We start from the raw sequence: 19,200 nt of genomic DNA on the forward strand, positions 1-19,200 counted from the left end.
TTATGGTATACGGTTGTCCATCTGTCCATCCATTGTCAACATGTCAGACATTAACTCAAAAATGCTTTAACCAATTTGCATAAAACTTTGGTGAGTTGTTTTTATCTAATAATAAGTGGTTTTTTTTCTAGTTTTCAGACAATAACTAAAAATCCTTTCAGCAATTCTCATGAATCTTTGGTTAATTGTTTATATCTACTGATGTAAGCTCCCTTTTCATTTTCATAAATTACAAATATGACATTGAGAAGTAATTTAACTTTATTAATTGAAAATGTGACGGGTGTATCATGAGCTTATGGCACAGCTGTTTATTTTTATATAGATAAGACAGTTAGTTTTCCTGTTTGAAATGTTTTAAACTAGACCTTTTTGGGGCCCTATTTAGCTTGCTTGATTATTGTGAGCCAAGACTCTGTGTTTAAAGCCAAACATTGACCTATTATGGTTTACTTTTACTAATTGTGACTTGGATGGAGAGCTGTCTCATCGGAACTCATACCACATCTTCTTATTGATATAATTCTTCCACAAAATATTATCAACATTTTTCCAGTTCGAAAAAAAATTCAAATTGTATAATTATATATTTTTAGCCATTTTATGGAGGAAAAAAGCACAAAGTTACAGCTGAGATCTTTGAACCTAATGAAAAAAAGCCCATTGTCAGTATAGATGGGGAATGGAATGGTATTATGTATGCTAAATATAGCACTGGTGTAAGTAACAAACTTTTCATACAACCGCTAGAATTGTTTTGGGTTCGCATAATGCTTTGATGTAGTCGTCTGCGTCTTGGTCTGTGTTGTTGTCCTTCCAAAGACACATTTGGTTTCCAGACACTAACTTTAGTTTAAGTTATTGGATCTCTATGAAATTAAATTGTACTACAAGGTTTCATACTTCAAATGGAAGGCTGGGATTGAGTTTCGGGTCAAAGGCTCCCTAGGGGTGGGTAAAAAAGTGGTGGTGGGATTTTTTTAAGGGGTTCATATTTATTTTTTTTTAATTTTCAAATCTTCAATTGCACAATAGATTTTTTAAAAAGATCTTTGACCACATTTACTTTGTGTCAGAAACCTTTATTAAGCCACGTTTTTTTAATTTTTTGGTTTACGGATTTTTTCCATAAAAAAGTCGGGTCGGTCAGTCGGAAAAAAAGAAAAAAAAATATCTTTCAAAACAGAAAAAATATGCAAAATAAATATACATTTCACCTTCCTAACAAAATGTTTGTCTTAATGCTGTTTTGTCATCATTTCTTAACATTAAGTTAGATGAAATATTATTGATCAGTGATCATGAACATCACATGACATCGTTTAATAATTTCCTGTAAAAAAGGGGGGTTGCACGGACAAAGCCGAAATTAAATCGTCATTTCACAAACCAGAAAAACAGATTCACGTAGCTCTCAATTAATTCCAGAAAACTTGGTGAATAATGATCTTCAAGCACAAAAACTGATATAGAAAAAAAAATGTAAAAACGTCGTACAAAAATAAGTTTTAACACACGTGTTGAAAAACGTAATAGTCTCATCCACTGGAAAAACGACAAAATCGGGTTAATCAGTTATAATGCAATCCTGTTTTTATCCCAATGATCGATATTTTTTTAAATCTATGAAACAAGAAAATTTCAAATGATTTGTTAATATTCAGTACTTTAATTGATGTATTCCACCTGTTCACATTTGGACAAGTCTATTTATCTGAGATGATGCATCTTACGGACTGATGACAAATAAGGGAAACAAACTTATTTTGTAATTGGTTTTAAACACAAGTTTCGTTCTGCAAAATTATTTGCGCAAAAGACATTTCAAGGTCAGTTATAATTGATTTGTCTATTTTTAGAAACATAAATTGGAAGTTTTATTTTTCACAACAGAAAGTGTTATCAACTTTGTAAATGATTAATGCATTTCATTTCATAAAAAAAGAAAATTTTAATTATTTTTCAGGGATAATGCATTTATAAGGGTCGGCGGGAATAAAAAAGCATGAAAAGTCAATTTAATTTTATTCTGAAAATCGGCAAAATTGGGTCGGCGGATCCGTAAACCAACAAATAAAAAAACGTCGCCTTATGTTTAAAATTTGATCACAATCCAAATTCGGACAGAATCAAGCTTGAAAATTGTGTCCAAATTTGCCCCAACTGTTCAGAGTTTGACGTCTGTGGCTATCAGGGGTGTGGTGCTCAGCGAAGCATTTTATTCTGTATTTCTTTTTTCTATTTTAACAGAGAAATTTACCCTAATAAACTAAAACATTTTGAAAACTTTGAACTTTTAAATTTGTTCTGTAGGTCATTAATGTATTTTTTCAATTTCATGTGTTGGTATTAGTTGAGAGAGAAAAATTGACAGCTTGAATTAAAATATATTATAAAAAGTTAGAATATCTGTTATATATATGCATAGCAGTCAAGCTTTTTGGACCATTATCACCATGCCATATTATTTTATTGTTTTAGATGAATGAAGTATTTGTAGATACAAAGAAAATGCCTATAATGAAAAAATTAGTAAAACCAACCGACCAACAGACAGAATTTGAGTCTAGAAGGTAAACAGAATTAAAGTCTTTCATAGGTTATAAATTCACAAACATTTGAAGATTCAAACATATTTCTTTTGTGAAAAATACAATTCTTAAACAACTTGGATTTGGAACTTGTGTTGAATTAACTTTTTCAATGATTGTTAAAATAAGTGACCTGAAAAATAAATAACATATTATTTATACATATATTAATTTTATTTATAACCTAGATTGTGGAAGGAAGTGACCTACAATCTGAAAAATAAATTTATCGAAGAAGCAACAAATCATAAACAAAGACTGGAGCAAAGACAGAGGAATGAAGCAAAAGAGAGAAAAGAGAAAGGATTGAAAGTTGAAACGAAGGTATGGTTACTACGTATGCAATACTTTAAAATTAAAGAAATGTGGGGTATACATTTAATTAAAAAAAAAAATAATTAAAACCTTGCGGTCATAAAACTTTAAAGATGGATTTCTGTACTAGAATTAGAAATCGACCTATCAAAATACTGAATTTGGTCATATGAACAAAAGTTTTTCACTGAGAAAAGTTTTTGACCGAGGCACCTGAGATCAAACCAGAGTCCTGATTTGACACAAAATACTGTGAAAACATAGAGAGATAACAAACTACTGATGAGGTACTTGACGACATCGAATCATGTATTTATTTGAACCTTCATTCTTCTATGGATTTTGCTGGCACAAATACTTAAATTTGTAAAAAAGTGAATACATGTTACATTTCTTTTAAAATGATAGTAAAATGAAAATTGATAATACTGAATATAAAACAGGTGCTTTTCCAATTGTAAAAAGGACTGTCTTTCTATATAAAACTTGTTAAGGCACAAATGTAAGATCATTTAATTTTAAAGCCATTAAAAGTACATTTAAAATTTATTTCAGTGTTTCCATGAAGAAGGAGAACATTGGGTGTATGACAGACCTTTATTAAAACGAGTACGGAATTCACCAAGTTCTACATTGTGACAGATCTGATGTTATTGATAGGTTAAATAATGTTTAAACTATACCAAGGATACAGCAGTTGCTAAAAAACTTGGTGCAATTTTGTTAAATTTTAATATAAAATTAGCATATTTAATATTAAGAATAAGATTTCATCTTTTGTTTTTATATTTTAAAGAATAATAGCAATTGTTTGCTTATTGAATTTATTGCAATAACTTTATAGCAAATATATATTATAGTTTTGCTTTGATACAGTATTGAGAAAGTTAATAGAGCACATGTTACTCCTTTTATCATATATTTTTAATTGAAAGCTGAAAGCTATATTTAAATGAATGCATACTTATCAAATATAGAGCTTAATATAAATTTAGTAAGTTTTTTTTAAATCTTTTTATTCTATAGTGCATTTTCCCAATAATTGCTTACTCATATGTTATTAAGTTAGAACTGAATGTCACTCATTTAAGGTGGTACCTAACACTACAGGGAGATAACTCTGTAAAATCAGCTAAACGTTTTAATTCCATTGTGTTGTTAAGGGAATATTAAGCTTCTCAATGATCAAAATTAGTGTTTGTCTAACTGCTTTATAACCAGAGTAATTTTTCTGATTAGTTTAGTTCATTAATTGGTAAGTTCAAATTTTTTGAAATTTTTATATTTATGTCAAAGGGTCAAAGTAAATTTTATGAAAATTAAACGAGTCAAATTAATTTTAGTGAAAGTGTTTGGTACCACCTTAAAGAAAACTTAAGATTAGTCTGTAGCATTTTAAAAAAGTAAGATTTTAAGAAATAAGAACATTGAGTATCACAATTTTTTTATGAAATGTGTTATAGTGAGTAAGATGAAGTTTGATGTATTTATCCTTGCATTGTATGTGTATTTGAAAGTGATAACTTTCCATCTGTTATCATACATTTATCCATCTGCTCAAGTGTTTGCATTGTTACATTCCGTCTAAGATTAAATTTCAGTTTCTTATCAGGGATCATGTAATGTAAAACATTTGTATTTTTGAATTCAGAAAGTTACTTGTGGCATTAAATTAGAATTGTGCATTGAACTAAGACATTTCCAAACACCATGAATTCAAGTCAATTTATACAAGGATTCTGTTTATGGTAGTAGACCACAACTAATAATTGATATTAGCAGTGTTTGTAGATTTTTTTGTAGATAATCTAATAATTTGGAATTAAAATTATAAAATTTTTTCTTTAAAACTCTGTATTTATAAATTTAAAACTCTGAATAATGTTTCTTTCCTGTCTTTGCGTGTTCTATATGTTTTAAGGATTTTTTATTTTTTTTAATATTGATATTAAAGTCATAAGAAACCTCAAATCAAAAAAAAATAATGCATATGTTTTTTATAACTCAATGGATAGTTTTCATTATAAAACTTATGTACATATACTTTTTTCTGAAGAAATTTCTTTAATTTATTCATATTTAGAAGAAGTATACTTTATTTTAATTGCTTGCTTCCAGCAAGCAATTCCCCCGACATATTTTCCGTATGCAAAGTGACCTCAGTGTGACCCACCTCGTAAAAATCCGGTGATCACAATACGCATGAATGTCCTTAAAATAAACTATTATCTGAATTTACATGTTCAACACGTGCTCAATTTCCATGCTTTTTGTTGATTTTATGTCGATTGTTGACAAACAGGTGACAATTGTTAAACTTCGGATTCAAAACACGAACTTTAATTACCTGCCATATTTTCACACCAACACTGGCCGATTGAAAAAAAATTGACAATTATACGAAATTTACACGAAAAAATGAGAAATTCATGCACAGAAGACTTAGTTTATGATGTTTGTATGCATTGGTTCAAGAATTGAAGGAACATTATTTTTCACCGGTCACTCGTTTCTTATGACTTTAAAATATGTTATGAAAATGTTCTCAGTTTCAGCTAATTATCAACATTATTACAATGCTATGCTTTTTTTCAAACTGATTTGCACTTGAAAATCAAAACATGAAAGTCTATGACTCAGTTTGAATATTTAAAATATGTATCCTTTCTTATCTTTAATTGTCCTGAAAAAATCCTTTTATTTATTAGAATTAACATTGTACAGAAATCTGATATATTTACCAAAAAAATATTAAGTGAAAAAAATATAAATGGTAAGACTGAAGAAAAAAATCGAAGTTAATCGTTACGTTCGCTCGAGAAAACATAAGGTGAACTACAGTTATTAATTGTCTTTGTCATTTCGTCTCTTGTGAAGAATCTTCTCATTGGTGATCTAACCACATCTCTTTTTTTATTTATATATATAAGTATTTAGATGAAAACAAGATATTTATACTCAAAACTCACTGTATTGGGCATTTCATAGATTTACTCATATTTTAAAGCTTTTTAATTATTTTATAATATCATATACCAAATGTGATTAAAAATGTTATCATGTTATTTTAAATTTGAAGTGGGGAAAATTCCTGTTTGCATTAAGAAATTGCATTGAGAAAAAAAAAATAATGAAATGTGTCTGAATATGTCATATCATGTAAATTTAATATTGGTTGCCAGATAGGCACAACATGTAAAGAATTATGATTTGAAGTGTATCTTCCAAACTGTGATATAAGTAATAAAACCTATAATGCCATTGCTTGTTTTGTTGAAAGATGCCATTGAATGATAAAACTTTACAAGTTCTAGTTGATTTATTAACTTGTTATAAACAAGAATGTGTCCATAGTACACTGATGCCCCACTAGCACTATCATTAAAATTGTAATTTGACACTAAAATTAGAAAGATTATATCATAAGGAACATGTATACTAAGTTTCAAGTTGAATGGACTTAAACATCATCAAAAACTACCTTGACCAAAAAACTTTAACCAAAAACTTTAACCTGAAACTTGCACTATCATTTTCTATGTTCAGTGGACCGTGAAATGAAGTTCAAAACTCTAATTTGGCATTAAATTTAGAAAGATCACATCATAGGGAACATCTGTACTAAGTTTCAAATTGATTGGACTTCAACTTCATCAAAAATAACCATGACCAAAATCTTTAACCTGAAGTTGGAAGAACCGATGAACGGACGCACAGACCAGAAAACATAATGCCCCTCTACTATTGTAGCTGGGGCATAAAAAGTGGGGGTAAACTGTTTTACTTCTGTCTGTCAGTCCATCTGTTTGTCTGTCCCGTGTTGTCCTAACTACATTACAAGGATTCATGAAATTTGATATATAGAGAATAATACATGGCAAAATCCGTATCATATGTCGTATCATCCCGAGACATCAATATCAGCCCGAGGGATCATATTGGTCGAGGGTGATGCAGCATGTGATACGGAATTTGCCATGTATTATACGCTTTATCATATATTTCAACAGAAGAGTATTATATTATATGAACTGTTTTCTGATCCATAGCACTGGGTTACCTTCAGTTCTGCTTTTGCCTTGTTTCAAAGCTTTAAAATAACTGCTCAATTATTTATAAGAAGCACCTAGGTTACCTTACAATCTGTTGTTTTGAAAATATTTGTTTATTATTGTATATATTTGAGTGTTTTGTATTTTTTATAGTTGCATTTAGTGTGCCAAAAAATATGTTGTAAAAACTTGATGTTCGTGACGTCACATACAATATGAAAACTTGATGTTCGTGACGTTACATACCAAACAATGACTTCATTCAAAAAATTTATCTATTTTTAGAAAAAAAAATCTTAAGCAAAAAAAACCCCAAAAAAACTGTTAGTTAAAAAAAAAAAAAAAAAAAAAAAAAAAGTATGCGATACGGGTTTTACCATGCGATACGGGGTATGCGATACGGGTTTAGCCATGCGATACGGGGTATGCGATACAGGGTAGGTGATACAGACTGGAAAAAAGAACCTTTATTAGATATACAAAATAGCTGTATTTTGTACTAAATATATGATAAAAGGGTTTATATGATTAAGCTTTACCATGTGGTATGTTTTCAGATTCATCACACAACCACTTCCTGCTTACCTTCTACTTTTAGCAGGGGAGGGGTATCATAGGAAGCAGTAGCTCACAGATTCACTTGTTTTGGTAGGGATATCATTGAATACATTTAATATAAGTATATATTGTAAGCATGATTTTAGTTTATCAATTATAGATATATAGATTCTTACATTGATACCAGTGGATTATCAGATTTATCCAATCGAGATAGTTGAATTATCAATTTTAAAGTCGGAGCCGCCTTGGCGAGGCAAGGTGACCTATAGTTGTTAATTTCTGTGTTATTTGGTCTCATGTGAAGAGTTGTCTCATTGACAATCATACCACTTCTTTTTTATATAAACTGCTTTATGATAAACTCACAAAACGGCCATCTATTCAACATGTTAGTTCACAAGGTTAGATTCTTCAGTGACATTATATTATTCTGATATGCAGAGCCAAGTTTGCTCTGACATGCCCCTATATTGGCAGAGAAGCAGAAAATACCTTTTGCCATCAAGGCTCCTGTTTGACCTGACCATGGACCAAACCACCAGCACTAAAAACCAGCATGCTTCAAAGAGACCAATGAGATTGTCACATCTTTTGTAAGTCCAAATTGGAATGTGACATTTTTCTTGGTATTATATCTTATATGGCTTGTGGTGCCTTCTTAAAATATTACTTGCATTGCTAATTAACAACATTTAAGATCATGTATATTCTTACATATTTTTGCTTTGCCAACAGTCCTGGACAAGTATTGATAATAAATTTCAGTTGAAGGCAAAACATGTGGCCTTAGTCAAATAGTGAAAAACTTGGGTACTATTGGTGGCCAGGTTTGACAAAGTCCAAAACTGGCATATAGTAGTGTGAAGAGGGCAGGCAGGTGCTTTGAACTAAAAATAAACAAACAACTAAACACAACTGTACATGATTTTTATAATAATTTCATAGATGAAATGAGCAAACATAACACTATTAATAACAAGCAATAAACTAACAAAAGGTTAAAATTTAGGACAACCTACAATACAACTAGTAACCTAATTTTTACAGTAAATATGGTTAACATATATAAACTTGATATTTTGGAATGGATTACAAATTATATATGATGCAACCCATAGGATTTACATACAACAAATATCCAATGCCTTTTATATTTTGACATTGTTCTAAATGGCCTTCAAAATTAAGGTCAAGTCGATGAGGTAACTAAAAGCATCTTGTGTAAATTTGTAAAAAAAAGAAGTACCCATTAGAAATGCCGTTTGTAAGATATAAGATAATTGTGTTTACTCTAAACCCTATCATTTCTGGAATGTTGATGGAACCTGTCCATCATTTGAATAAATCATATTAGGAAAATGCATTTAAATGAGATTTGCAAATACAAAATTCTTATTAATAACAATTAATAAAAAGTTATGATTTTCATTAAACTATAAGTGGTAAAATATAGATAATTTCATGGTTATTCTAAAATAGTTTTAAGATTTAGGGTCTGATGTTGTCCCTTCTAGATCCCAGATATAAGACTGATAGTAATTGAATATTCCAACATTTTTTAAATTGAGGTTTTTAAATAAAGTAGAGTTACTTCCCCCTGAGCTTTATAAGCGTACAACACAACCAATTTCTTTCATAAAATGCAAAAAAAATGTAAATGGTAAACATACTTGAATTTTTTATTTTACTTGTATAGAGTTTTTGTTACAAAAAAAATAACAAATACAAAAATGCAGGAATAAGAAAACAATGTTGTTTACTTGTTAACCTCTGGGTGGATGGATATAGATAATGTTTTCACACAAAAAAATGTATATTCATCAAGTAAAACACATTTGATAGAAATTCTATTTTCTCTAAAATACTGACTCAGGGTAACTATGAGTATGACTATCACTCTAAGCATACTGTAGACAATTAAATAAAGATTCCACAACTGTAACAAGTGTGTTGCGATATTTCTCCACTCGAGACAGTTAAATTTTAATATTTAAAGCGTGAGGCTTGCCAAGCTTTTTAAATAGTTAAAATTTAACTGTTGAGAGTGGATAAATATCATAATACACGAGTTATAGTAGTGGCATCTGTTTCTCTAATGATTTTTATCCTTCTTTTTCAAAGATTTGCAGAAAGTTGTGTACTTTTTATGTGACGTCATCAGGCATGGTCGCCTTTTTTCATGACGTCACAATAGGAAAATTCAGAAGAAACAAAGAAAATTTAACGTCACAATAAAATTTCAACTAATCATTTGCTGAGAACAAATTTTTCACTAGAGATTAGAAATATTTTTCTCACACCGGTTCCGGAAATGTGAAAATAGCATGAAAATTAGAGAAACAGATGTAAAAATATGTATATGTTAGTAATAAATTCCTAAGTAGATAAGTTATCTAAGAATCAGATAACCTCATATGTTGTTCTCAACATTAATATATTTCAGTAGTAAAAAAAGTTGAAATATGATGCCTTTAAAAGTATTAACACTGCTTTAAGCTATAACTGATGCATGAAACAATTAAACATTTAATGAAATGAACAAATTATGGAATGATAAAATATTTGAAATGTTTACAACAAAATTATCACAATTCTATCACAACCACAAGTATATATACTGACATGTTTCCAAGGCAACACATTTGTTGATATATAATAAAATAGCACATTTGCCCTGCTTGAATATACTGATTATATCAAATAAGAGTAAGGATGATTATAATTTTCCTTTATCTGGAAATTGGTGAGAGACAAATATTTCCCTCAGTATGAGACAAAATTATACAATATATGGTTCTTGATAGTGGGTCAACAAAAAATGCAAAGCTAAATATTTAAAAAAAACAGGGAGAACAGTTGTGTTGGGTAGGTTAAAAGATTTAACCTTGTAAAAAATTAAATACAGACTACCCAAAAAATAGTTTATGTAAGTGTTCTTTAATATTTCCAAACAGAATTCATCTACATAATACATGTATCTGTACTCTTTAGTCATACATGCTTTAAAGGACACCTCTATTAAGCTTAACTATAACTTGTTAGGTCACCCTCTTAATTTCCCCTAATTTGTTATACATGTACCTATGCAATTTTAACCTCAATACATCAATTCTAATGTCATCTTTAACATAAGGTCTATTTCTCTACTACAGACAGCAAACCTTCAAACAGGTTACACTGTATATAAATGTATTACTGTAAACCAACTTACTTTCGCGAGCGATTTATTTTCGTGACTTTCGCGAGTAGAAAAATAATGTGAATATAAATCTTCACGAATATGTCAATATTTGATCTTTCCTTAATAAACCTCATCAAGTAAATCAGATAATCGCGAAATTAAATAGCCGCGAAGAGGTCAAGAAAGGGTAAAATGTGAAATAAAGTATCCGCGAAAATAAGTTGGTTTACAGTATATCGAATAACACTTAGATACACCTCGACTTATATGGACAGGACATTGTGTTTAACCTCAAATATGTATGATTTCAAATAAGCCTATTACAATTCCCAAATAACTATTATATTACAATATATCTGTTGATATACAAGGTTAATGTACAAGGTCACTGTACAAAATACTATCCTTTATGATACAAATACTTTATGATACAAATACTTATATGTACAATTGTCAAGAAATACTAAACTGTAATACTGATTTATCAGTAGAAAGAACACTGGCTATATATCACTTAGAGCAGTGTGTTTATATATGGCATTAAAAAAAATAATCAAAACCCTCTTTAAATTACTTAGTATCAGTTTGGAATGTTAGTTTAGCAAGATTAATGCAGTATGTGAAAATCAGTCAACTCAACTATTTACTTTATTTACATTTTTTTCTGTATTAAAAAAAATGTCTCATCTCACCATTTTCAACCTTCCTAACATTTTGTATCCCTCTGGTTTTTTCCTAACCTACACATATATTGACACACATTACCTATATTTTTCACTATTCTTACAAAAATTATCTTGTCATATATTTTGATTGATTGATAAATTGATTGATATTTTGAATATATCTTTCATACATTTTTGCGTTCATTTCTTTATAATGGACCAGAATCTAGAAGTAAAAATAACAGGATAGAGTTGTGCAATATAAGCAAGGTAGCTTCTACATGGTTTTTTTTTTTATTAAAACCTTGTTCAAAATTCTGCATGTTTGATGAAATCCTATTTTTTTTAAGTTTCCTAAAATTATACATTTAAACAAACTAATCACAAAAAAAATTGAATAAATTATTATTTATAATGTGAGAAAATTGCACCCTGTTTTTTAAGATTTAACCTACTTGATTAAATCAACTTTTGAATACATTATTTATAACTTTTAACTTTATTAAACCAGATCTTTGCTCCCTGTGGTATGCTTATATATAAAATATTATGTCCAAAATGTAAAACTGAGTATGTTACTTAAATGAACACTTATGAATAAAAAATATTCATCATACACAATGGAATGGCATAAAAAGCACATAAAAAGCACATGTTAAGCACATATAGATATACATGAATTATTAATTAACAAGGAATGTCAAAAAGTGATGTTGTATTAATTCGATTTTTATAAATTGTAATTGCATATAAATTGCAAAGATGTATAATATATAAGTTTTAGTACATATAACAATAAATGTACAGACTAAAAACATTGAGATGGTTCCATCTTTTATAAGGTGGTCTCATTGGGGGTTCTGATCCTGGAACCCGCTTACTGTTTTGACAGATTTCTGTATCCCGCTTACACTATGTACGTAAGCAAATGGGTATTTTGTAATTTCCCGTGTCCCGCTAGACCTTATTTCCCGTTTTCATGACAATTATTTAACTTTCACTTGTCATGCTTACAAAAAATCGGCAATCCCGCATCAAGCTTTGACCCCAATGAGACCCACTCATAAATGACTAATAAGAAATTTGTATGTATGTATATCATACAGATCTACTGTAATTAGAACTCAAGTGCTTATTAATTTATAAATGTCTTTCTTAAATGACAGATTAAATTTTAACAGACAGATTCTGATAAAAGACATGATTCAAAATGTAATTTAAAATTAAAAAATCTGTTAATATCAATAACTTATAGAATCTCAGATTTTGACAGAAAATCCATGAAAACTTATTGGATAAATATTTGAATCTTTAGGTGATCCGTCGAATGGAATTCTTAAGTAGTATAACTGCACTAGAAAAAAAAATTAAAAAGTCATAAACATGACATAAAACATATTTTATAATATATATAATCTCCTCTCATGCAACTTTACATTTTATCTCCAGCCGTGTGCTATCGACACTTCAAAATACACAACAAAATTCATGGGAAAGACTTGATCACTGAATGCTGATAACAACCTCTCTGTACACGTATAATTTGATTATAAAATATGTACACAAAATCAACAACCATACAAAAATAGAACATTCTTTGGCAACACAGAACCTGATTTTGATTACAGAGTTTCTGTCTTTGGTTTGACATCAGATCTAGGGCACTATTGTGGTGGTGGTCGTAAATTACATTCGGCCATCTTGTAACAAAACTGATATTGCTCCTACAATAGAAAATTATTTTACAAATGTTTTATTTATAATTAGTTTAGGATTTGCACTGAAATAAATGTGACCAAAAATGTGAGTATTCAATTATTTAAACCCAAACCACATCCCTGTATAATTTTCTTTCCATTTTTAGTAACTAAGGAAAAAATTATTGATCATCATTGGCATAATCATTTGTGACAATATATCTAATTAAGGCTGCAATCCCATGTTTAGTATTTGATTAAGCATTCAGAAACCTCTCTTTTCCACAAATGTGGTCTATTTTAAGAAACTTTGTCATTGACCTTAAGGATTTTGGCTTCCAAATCAAGGGATCTTCCTCACGCCTTATATGTGATCATTTAAGGTTGCATTTGGATCATATGGTATAAATCATGCTAACATGAATCTTGATACCCATTTTTGTAGCTCAGATTTGTAGTTCTCATGAAACATGAGATGAAACATATGAACAGTAAACCAGTATACCTCACTACTTCAGAGGAATTTTAATTACATCCTTAAATTGTTTATCCTGCTTCTTGACAAAGGTTTCTTTGCAAAATCATTTAAAGAGGCAGCTATTGAAATTGTAAAATATTCCTACATCCCCCCCCCCCCCCCCCCCCACACACACACACACAATACTCTTCCATTTTTTATAAAGAACACCTATATATCTGATGTTAAATAAATACCAATATTTGGATAACATTCTTTTACATAATGTTTCACTTTACCTTATCCTCAATGAACTGGGGTCTATTATTGCGAATTGTTTTAACAGTTTGGAACACATCAATTTCTTGGTCTTGTTCTTTACGCTCTAATAATAAACTAATGGCACAATATAATCCACTTCGACTTGCACCATTCCTAAAATCAAAATGTAGATAAGAATAAATCCTAAAAAGCTTCAAATAAATGTTGCTTGTTACAAAGTGGTACTTTTCATAACTTCACAAGTCCGAATAATGATCAATAGGGAATTGTACTAGCTCATGGATAAATAAGAGTTAAAAATAATTTGTGAATTTGATGTGTCTATGTGCATATTAAACAAAGGACACAAATGGATTCATGACAAAATTGTATTTTGGTGATGCTGATGTGTTTGAAGTTCTTACTTAACTGAACGCTCTTGCTTCTTACAATTATATCTATAATGAACTTTGTCCATTAGTAACAGAGAAAATTATTTTGTAAAAATTTACATAAATTTACCAAATAAATGAAAACTGTTAAATATTGACTATAAAGGGCAATAACTCCTTAAGGGGTCAGTTGACAATTTAGGTCATGTTAACTTATTTGTAGATCTTACTTTGCTGAACATTATTGCTGTTCACAGTTTATCTCTATCTATAATAGTATTCAAGATAATAACCAAAAACAGCAAAATTAAAAAATAACCAATTGGGGGGGGCAGCAACCCAACACCCGGTTGGCCAATTCATCTAAACATTTCAGGGCAGATAGATATTAAGTTGATTAACAATTTAACTCCTTGTCAGATTTGCTCTAAATGCTTTGGTTTCAGAGTTGTAAGCCAAAATCTACATTTTACCCCTGTTCTATTTTTAAACATGGGGGCCATCTTGGTTGGATAGCCAGGTCATCAGTCACATTTTTCAAACTAGATACCCCAAAGATGATTGTGGCCAAGTTTGGATTAATTTGGCCAAGTAGTTTCAGAGGAGAAGATTTTTGTAAAAGATTACTTAGATTTACGAAAAATGGTTAAAAATTGACTATAAAGGGCAATAACTCCTAAAGGGGTCAACTGACCATTTCGGTCATGTTGACTTATTTGTAAATCTGACTTTACTGAACATTATTGCTGTTTACAGTTTATCTCTATCTATAATAATATTCAAGATAATAACCAAAAACAGCAAAATTTCCTCAAAATTACCAATTCAGGGGCAGCAACCCAAGAACTGGTTGACTGATTCATCTGAAAATTTCAGGGCAGATAGATTTTGACCTGATAAACATTTTTACCCCCATGTCAGATTTCCTCTAAATGCTTTGGTTTTTGTGTTATAAGCCAAAAACTGTATTTTACCCCTATGTTCTATTTTTAGCCGTGGCAGCCATCTTGGTTGGTTGGCTGGGTCATGCCACTCATTTTTTGAACTAGAAACCCCAATGATGATTGTGGCCAAGTTTAGTTCAATTAGGCCCAGTAGTTTCAGAGGAGAAGATTTTTGTAAAAGCTAACGACGACGGACGACGCTAGACGACGCCGGACTCGGGACGACGCTGGATGCCGGACGCCAAGTGATGAGAAAAGCTCACTTGGCCCTTTGGGCCAGGTGAGCTAAAAATGAAAGGCATTTCTATCAACATAAGATTTACCAATGAGGAGATTATATTTTCACTTTGAATGATGATGTCCTATTTTAAATATTTTAAATATGCTAAAATACCATTACTTACATGCAATGAACTGTGATTGGTCCTTTTCCACTCTGTTTTGTCCAATTGTCTACCTCTCGTAATAAATCGGCTAATGCTTGGGCACTTGATGGAATGTTTTTCTCTCCCCAGTTGAACTCAAACTGTTTAACAGCACGATCTTCATTCTACAAAATGTAATTCTATATGTAAAAACAAAACAAGAGTTTATATGCTGAAAATGTCTCACCTACTAAAATTGAAAGTTTTTAAGACAAAGGTTTTTTTGCGCCTGTCTCAAGTTAGGAGATTCTGGCCTTTGTTCGTTCATTTATATGTTTTGAAGTCTTGTGCGACTTCCATTTTAATTGAACTAGTACACATTTTGTTTAGGGGCTAGCTGAAGCCCACCTCTTGGTACAGAATTTTCTTGCCGTATTGAGGACCAATCGGTGGCCTTCTGCTGCTTTCTGCTCATTGACACGTTCCTCATTTTGATTCTCAATTTTATCTACAACAAATAGCTAATAAATGTATGGGCATTTAATACAGAAGCAGATAATAGTGCATACAAACAATATTGCTTACTAATGATGCGTATACAATATTTATGAAACATTCACTAACTTTATCAAATACAAAAGTAGTTGCAATGGAAAACAAACTTGTTCTTTACATACAAAATTAATTTGCAATTGAAAGTCTTTTTCCTTTTCTGTCTAAAACCAGTTTCAATTTATGACAGCAATATGTAAAAAAAAATATTTTATTTCAATACTGTAAATTCAGAAATTATTGCGTGCATTTATTATTAGGATTTTGAGAAAAATCCTGTTAAATTCATATAAAATATTTCAAAATGCGAGTTTAAATTATTGCGGTTACAACTCAGTCGCATTTATCACAATAATAAAAACCTCGCATTAATTTCTGAATTTACAGTAAGCTGTAAAAAAAATGGTTAAATGATATTACTTTTATTTTGTTACTCAGTTTAAATATCCTCTCTGTAATTGTTTTGTTTGATTCACTAGAAGACAGAAGTTCTATACTAAGTGGATCATAAGACACTGTATATCCATATTCTTCTGGCCAGTATAAGGCACATGTCTACAATTAATGCAAAAATAAAATAAGAATTCATGTTCAGTATTAAATTAAATTGAGAACTAAATCAATTAAATTTATGTTTAATTTAGAAGAAGCATCTGAATCAAGATGAATTATCATGCATTTTAATAAACTGTTGTAAATTTAAAATGGTAAAACTAATAATAATTCAAATCGGATTTTTTTTTATTAAATTGTTCTACACTAACATTAGGGCAATGTGAAATGAAAATTCTAAAATAAACAAGAATGGACTAAAAAGCAGGACAAATACCACTTGCTTCCTATTTAAATAAGCCCTGTATATCAATATTATTGAATTCAAAGTAAAAAAAAAATACATTATCACTGAACTAGTATATATTTGTTTGCGGACCAGCTGAAGGACGCCTCGGGTGCAGGAATTTCTCGCTACATTGAAGACTTGTTGGTGACCTTCTGCGGTTGTTTTTTCTATGGTCCGATTGTTGTCTCTTTGACACATTCCCCATTTTCATTCTCAATTTTATACTGATGTGAATAAAAATCATCAGTATTAATGCAGCATACTGATTTTTTAAATTTTATCTCTAGAATGCTATTTAACGAACCTTGTCATTTCTATCAAATTCATTCAACATAATGACAGTGTTAGAGTTATAGTCATATAACATTCTCCAAAAGTCTGCTACTGTCTTAGGCAATGGCATCTGTGTAACAATAAATCTATCTCTACTCGTGTAACCCTGAAAAATAAATATAAATGCTTTCTTAATTTACAAAAGAAGTATTCACTCATTAAAGAATGGTTTTGAAAAATCCAGCCAATTTATCTATTTGTTATAAATGTTAAATTCTGGATTATACATTCTCAATAAATTATTAAATTTTTTTTTTATTTCTCTAAATATGCTATGCTTTCTCCTTTAATATCTATAGCAATTGAACTGGAAACGATTTTATGCACATATGCCACAATAAATGATAGATATATAAATAACAAGTGAAACTGCGAGCTACTGCTCACTGATGATACCCCCGCCGCAAGTGGATAATATTAATAGTGTAAAAATATGCAAGTGTTCAGTAAAAAGGAAGTTGTCAAGTGATGAATCTGAAAATGCATCACACGGTATAGCTGACTTATATAAATCCTGAAACCAAATTTCAGAAATCCTTGTATTGTAGTTCCTGAGAAAAATGTGACGAAAATTTTCAACTTGGCTATCATGTGTAAAATCATACAAGTGTTCGGTAAACAGGAAGTTGTCAAGTGATCAATCTGAAAACGCATCACACAGTATAGCTGACTTAAATAAACCCTGAAACCAAATTTTAGAAATCCTTGTATTGTAGTTCCTGAGAAAAATGCGACGAAAAATATTCATGGGACGGACGGACTGACTGACGGAAGGACAGACAGAGGTAAAACAGTATAACCCCCCCCCCCCCCTTTTTCAAAGCGGGGGTATAATAATTGCTTTTTTGATTTTAATACTGACTAAATCAGCATGAAACCAACCTGCAGCATATCTGACAATATAGGTTTAACAAGAATGTGTGCCTAGTACACGGATGCCCCACTCGCACTATCATTTTCTATGTTTAGTGGACCTTGAATTGGGGTCAGAACTCTAATTTGGCATTAAAATAAGAAAGATCATATCATAAGATACATGTATACTAGGTTTCAGGTTGATTGGACTTCAAATTCATCAAAAACTACCTCGACCAAAAATTTTAACCTGAAGCGGGACAGACGAAACGAACGAACATTGGACGGACAGACCAGAAAACATAATGCCCCTCTTCTATTGTAGGTGGGGCATAAAAATCTTACTTTTCTAATCATCCTTATCCTAAATATTAAATGTAAAATTATAGTTGTAAAAGTTTAGTGCTCACAAGATGCATACATTATAACAGAAGAGTAACTTACAGGTAAGAATACTGCATTAATGTAATCATTAGATCCCTCTACCTGTGTATATAGGTGTGGCCTGTATCTGTTAGCTGAAAATGTAAAAATAAAGCATCAATTTCAACCAAGCACACAACTTCCCATGTTAGAAGCAAAAAACAAACTTTTTTAAGTGGGCTAGTTAACAAGGCAACATTCAATACAATTATACTTCTGCACATTGGTCCAAATTCTGAAGACTTAAAAAAAAAAAAATATTCACTCTTCCCGCCTAACCTAAGATAAAAATAACAAATTGGGCTTTAAACTTTGACTTCAATCCGTTTAATCCGTTTAAATATTGAACTCATCTTTAAAAAAACAGAACAACTTCAATAACCACTAAATGAAAAATGAAAAATGTAAAAACGACTTATATAAATCATGAAGATGGGAAATCCAGAAAAGTCCTTCTTGGCAACAAAATTTACTCCGCCTTAATTACATATTTATCCTTACCTGGAAGTACATTCTTGACTCTGTTTTTATCAATATTTTCTGGAGCTAAAGCAGCTTTGAACTCTGTATTTTCTATATTTGGTAACAACTTCTGAGCAACCTTCACAATGATAGAGGAAAATATAACAATATTTTAAAAAAAGATCGAAAGGTTAACATATAGAATACTTATATTTGCTTTATATCTTTTTCATTTGAACTCTAGTGTAAAGAT

The 19,200-nt window shown here is 30.3% G+C and overlaps 2 protein-coding genes across 4 annotated transcripts in view; one reads left to right on the forward strand and one right to left on the reverse strand.

Annotated features, from left to right (window-relative positions):
- The window catches only part of LOC134722177 (oxysterol-binding protein-related protein 9-like), a 33,969-nt gene extending 27,802 nt beyond the window's left edge, over positions 1-6,167 (forward strand). For both annotated transcript variants that reach the window (XM_063585760.1, XM_063585767.1), the window contains 4 exons: positions 597-719; positions 2,482-2,573; positions 2,780-2,915; positions 3,462-6,167. In XM_063585760.1, the coding sequence (XP_063441830.1) occupies positions 597-719; positions 2,482-2,573; positions 2,780-2,915; positions 3,462-3,545 (435 nt within the window). In that variant the 3' untranslated portion in view covers positions 3,546-6,167. The remainder of the gene's footprint in view (positions 1-596; positions 720-2,481; positions 2,574-2,779; positions 2,916-3,461) is intronic.
- A 5,560-nt stretch (positions 6,168-11,727) lies between these two features.
- Positions 11,728-19,200, reverse strand: part of LOC134722120 (receptor-type tyrosine-protein phosphatase epsilon-like) — a 35,189-nt gene continuing 27,716 nt past the window's right edge. For both annotated transcript variants that reach the window (XM_063585674.1, XM_063585664.1), the window contains exons 20-26: positions 18,987-19,086; positions 18,507-18,580; positions 17,179-17,313; positions 16,454-16,588; positions 15,521-15,666; positions 13,819-13,954; positions 11,728-13,089 (exon numbers count right to left, since the gene is read on the reverse strand). In XM_063585674.1, the coding sequence (XP_063441744.1) occupies positions 13,030-13,089; positions 13,819-13,954; positions 15,521-15,666; positions 16,454-16,588; positions 17,179-17,313; positions 18,507-18,580; positions 18,987-19,086 (786 nt within the window). In that variant the 3' untranslated portion in view covers positions 11,728-13,029. The remainder of the gene's footprint in view (positions 13,090-13,818; positions 13,955-15,520; positions 15,667-16,453; positions 16,589-17,178; positions 17,314-18,506; positions 18,581-18,986; positions 19,087-19,200) is intronic.

The sequence above is a fragment of the Mytilus trossulus genome, chromosome 1, assembly GCF_036588685.1.
Source record: "Mytilus trossulus isolate FHL-02 chromosome 1, PNRI_Mtr1.1.1.hap1, whole genome shotgun sequence".
Lineage (NCBI taxonomy): Eukaryota > Metazoa > Mollusca > Bivalvia > Mytilida > Mytilidae > Mytilus > Mytilus trossulus.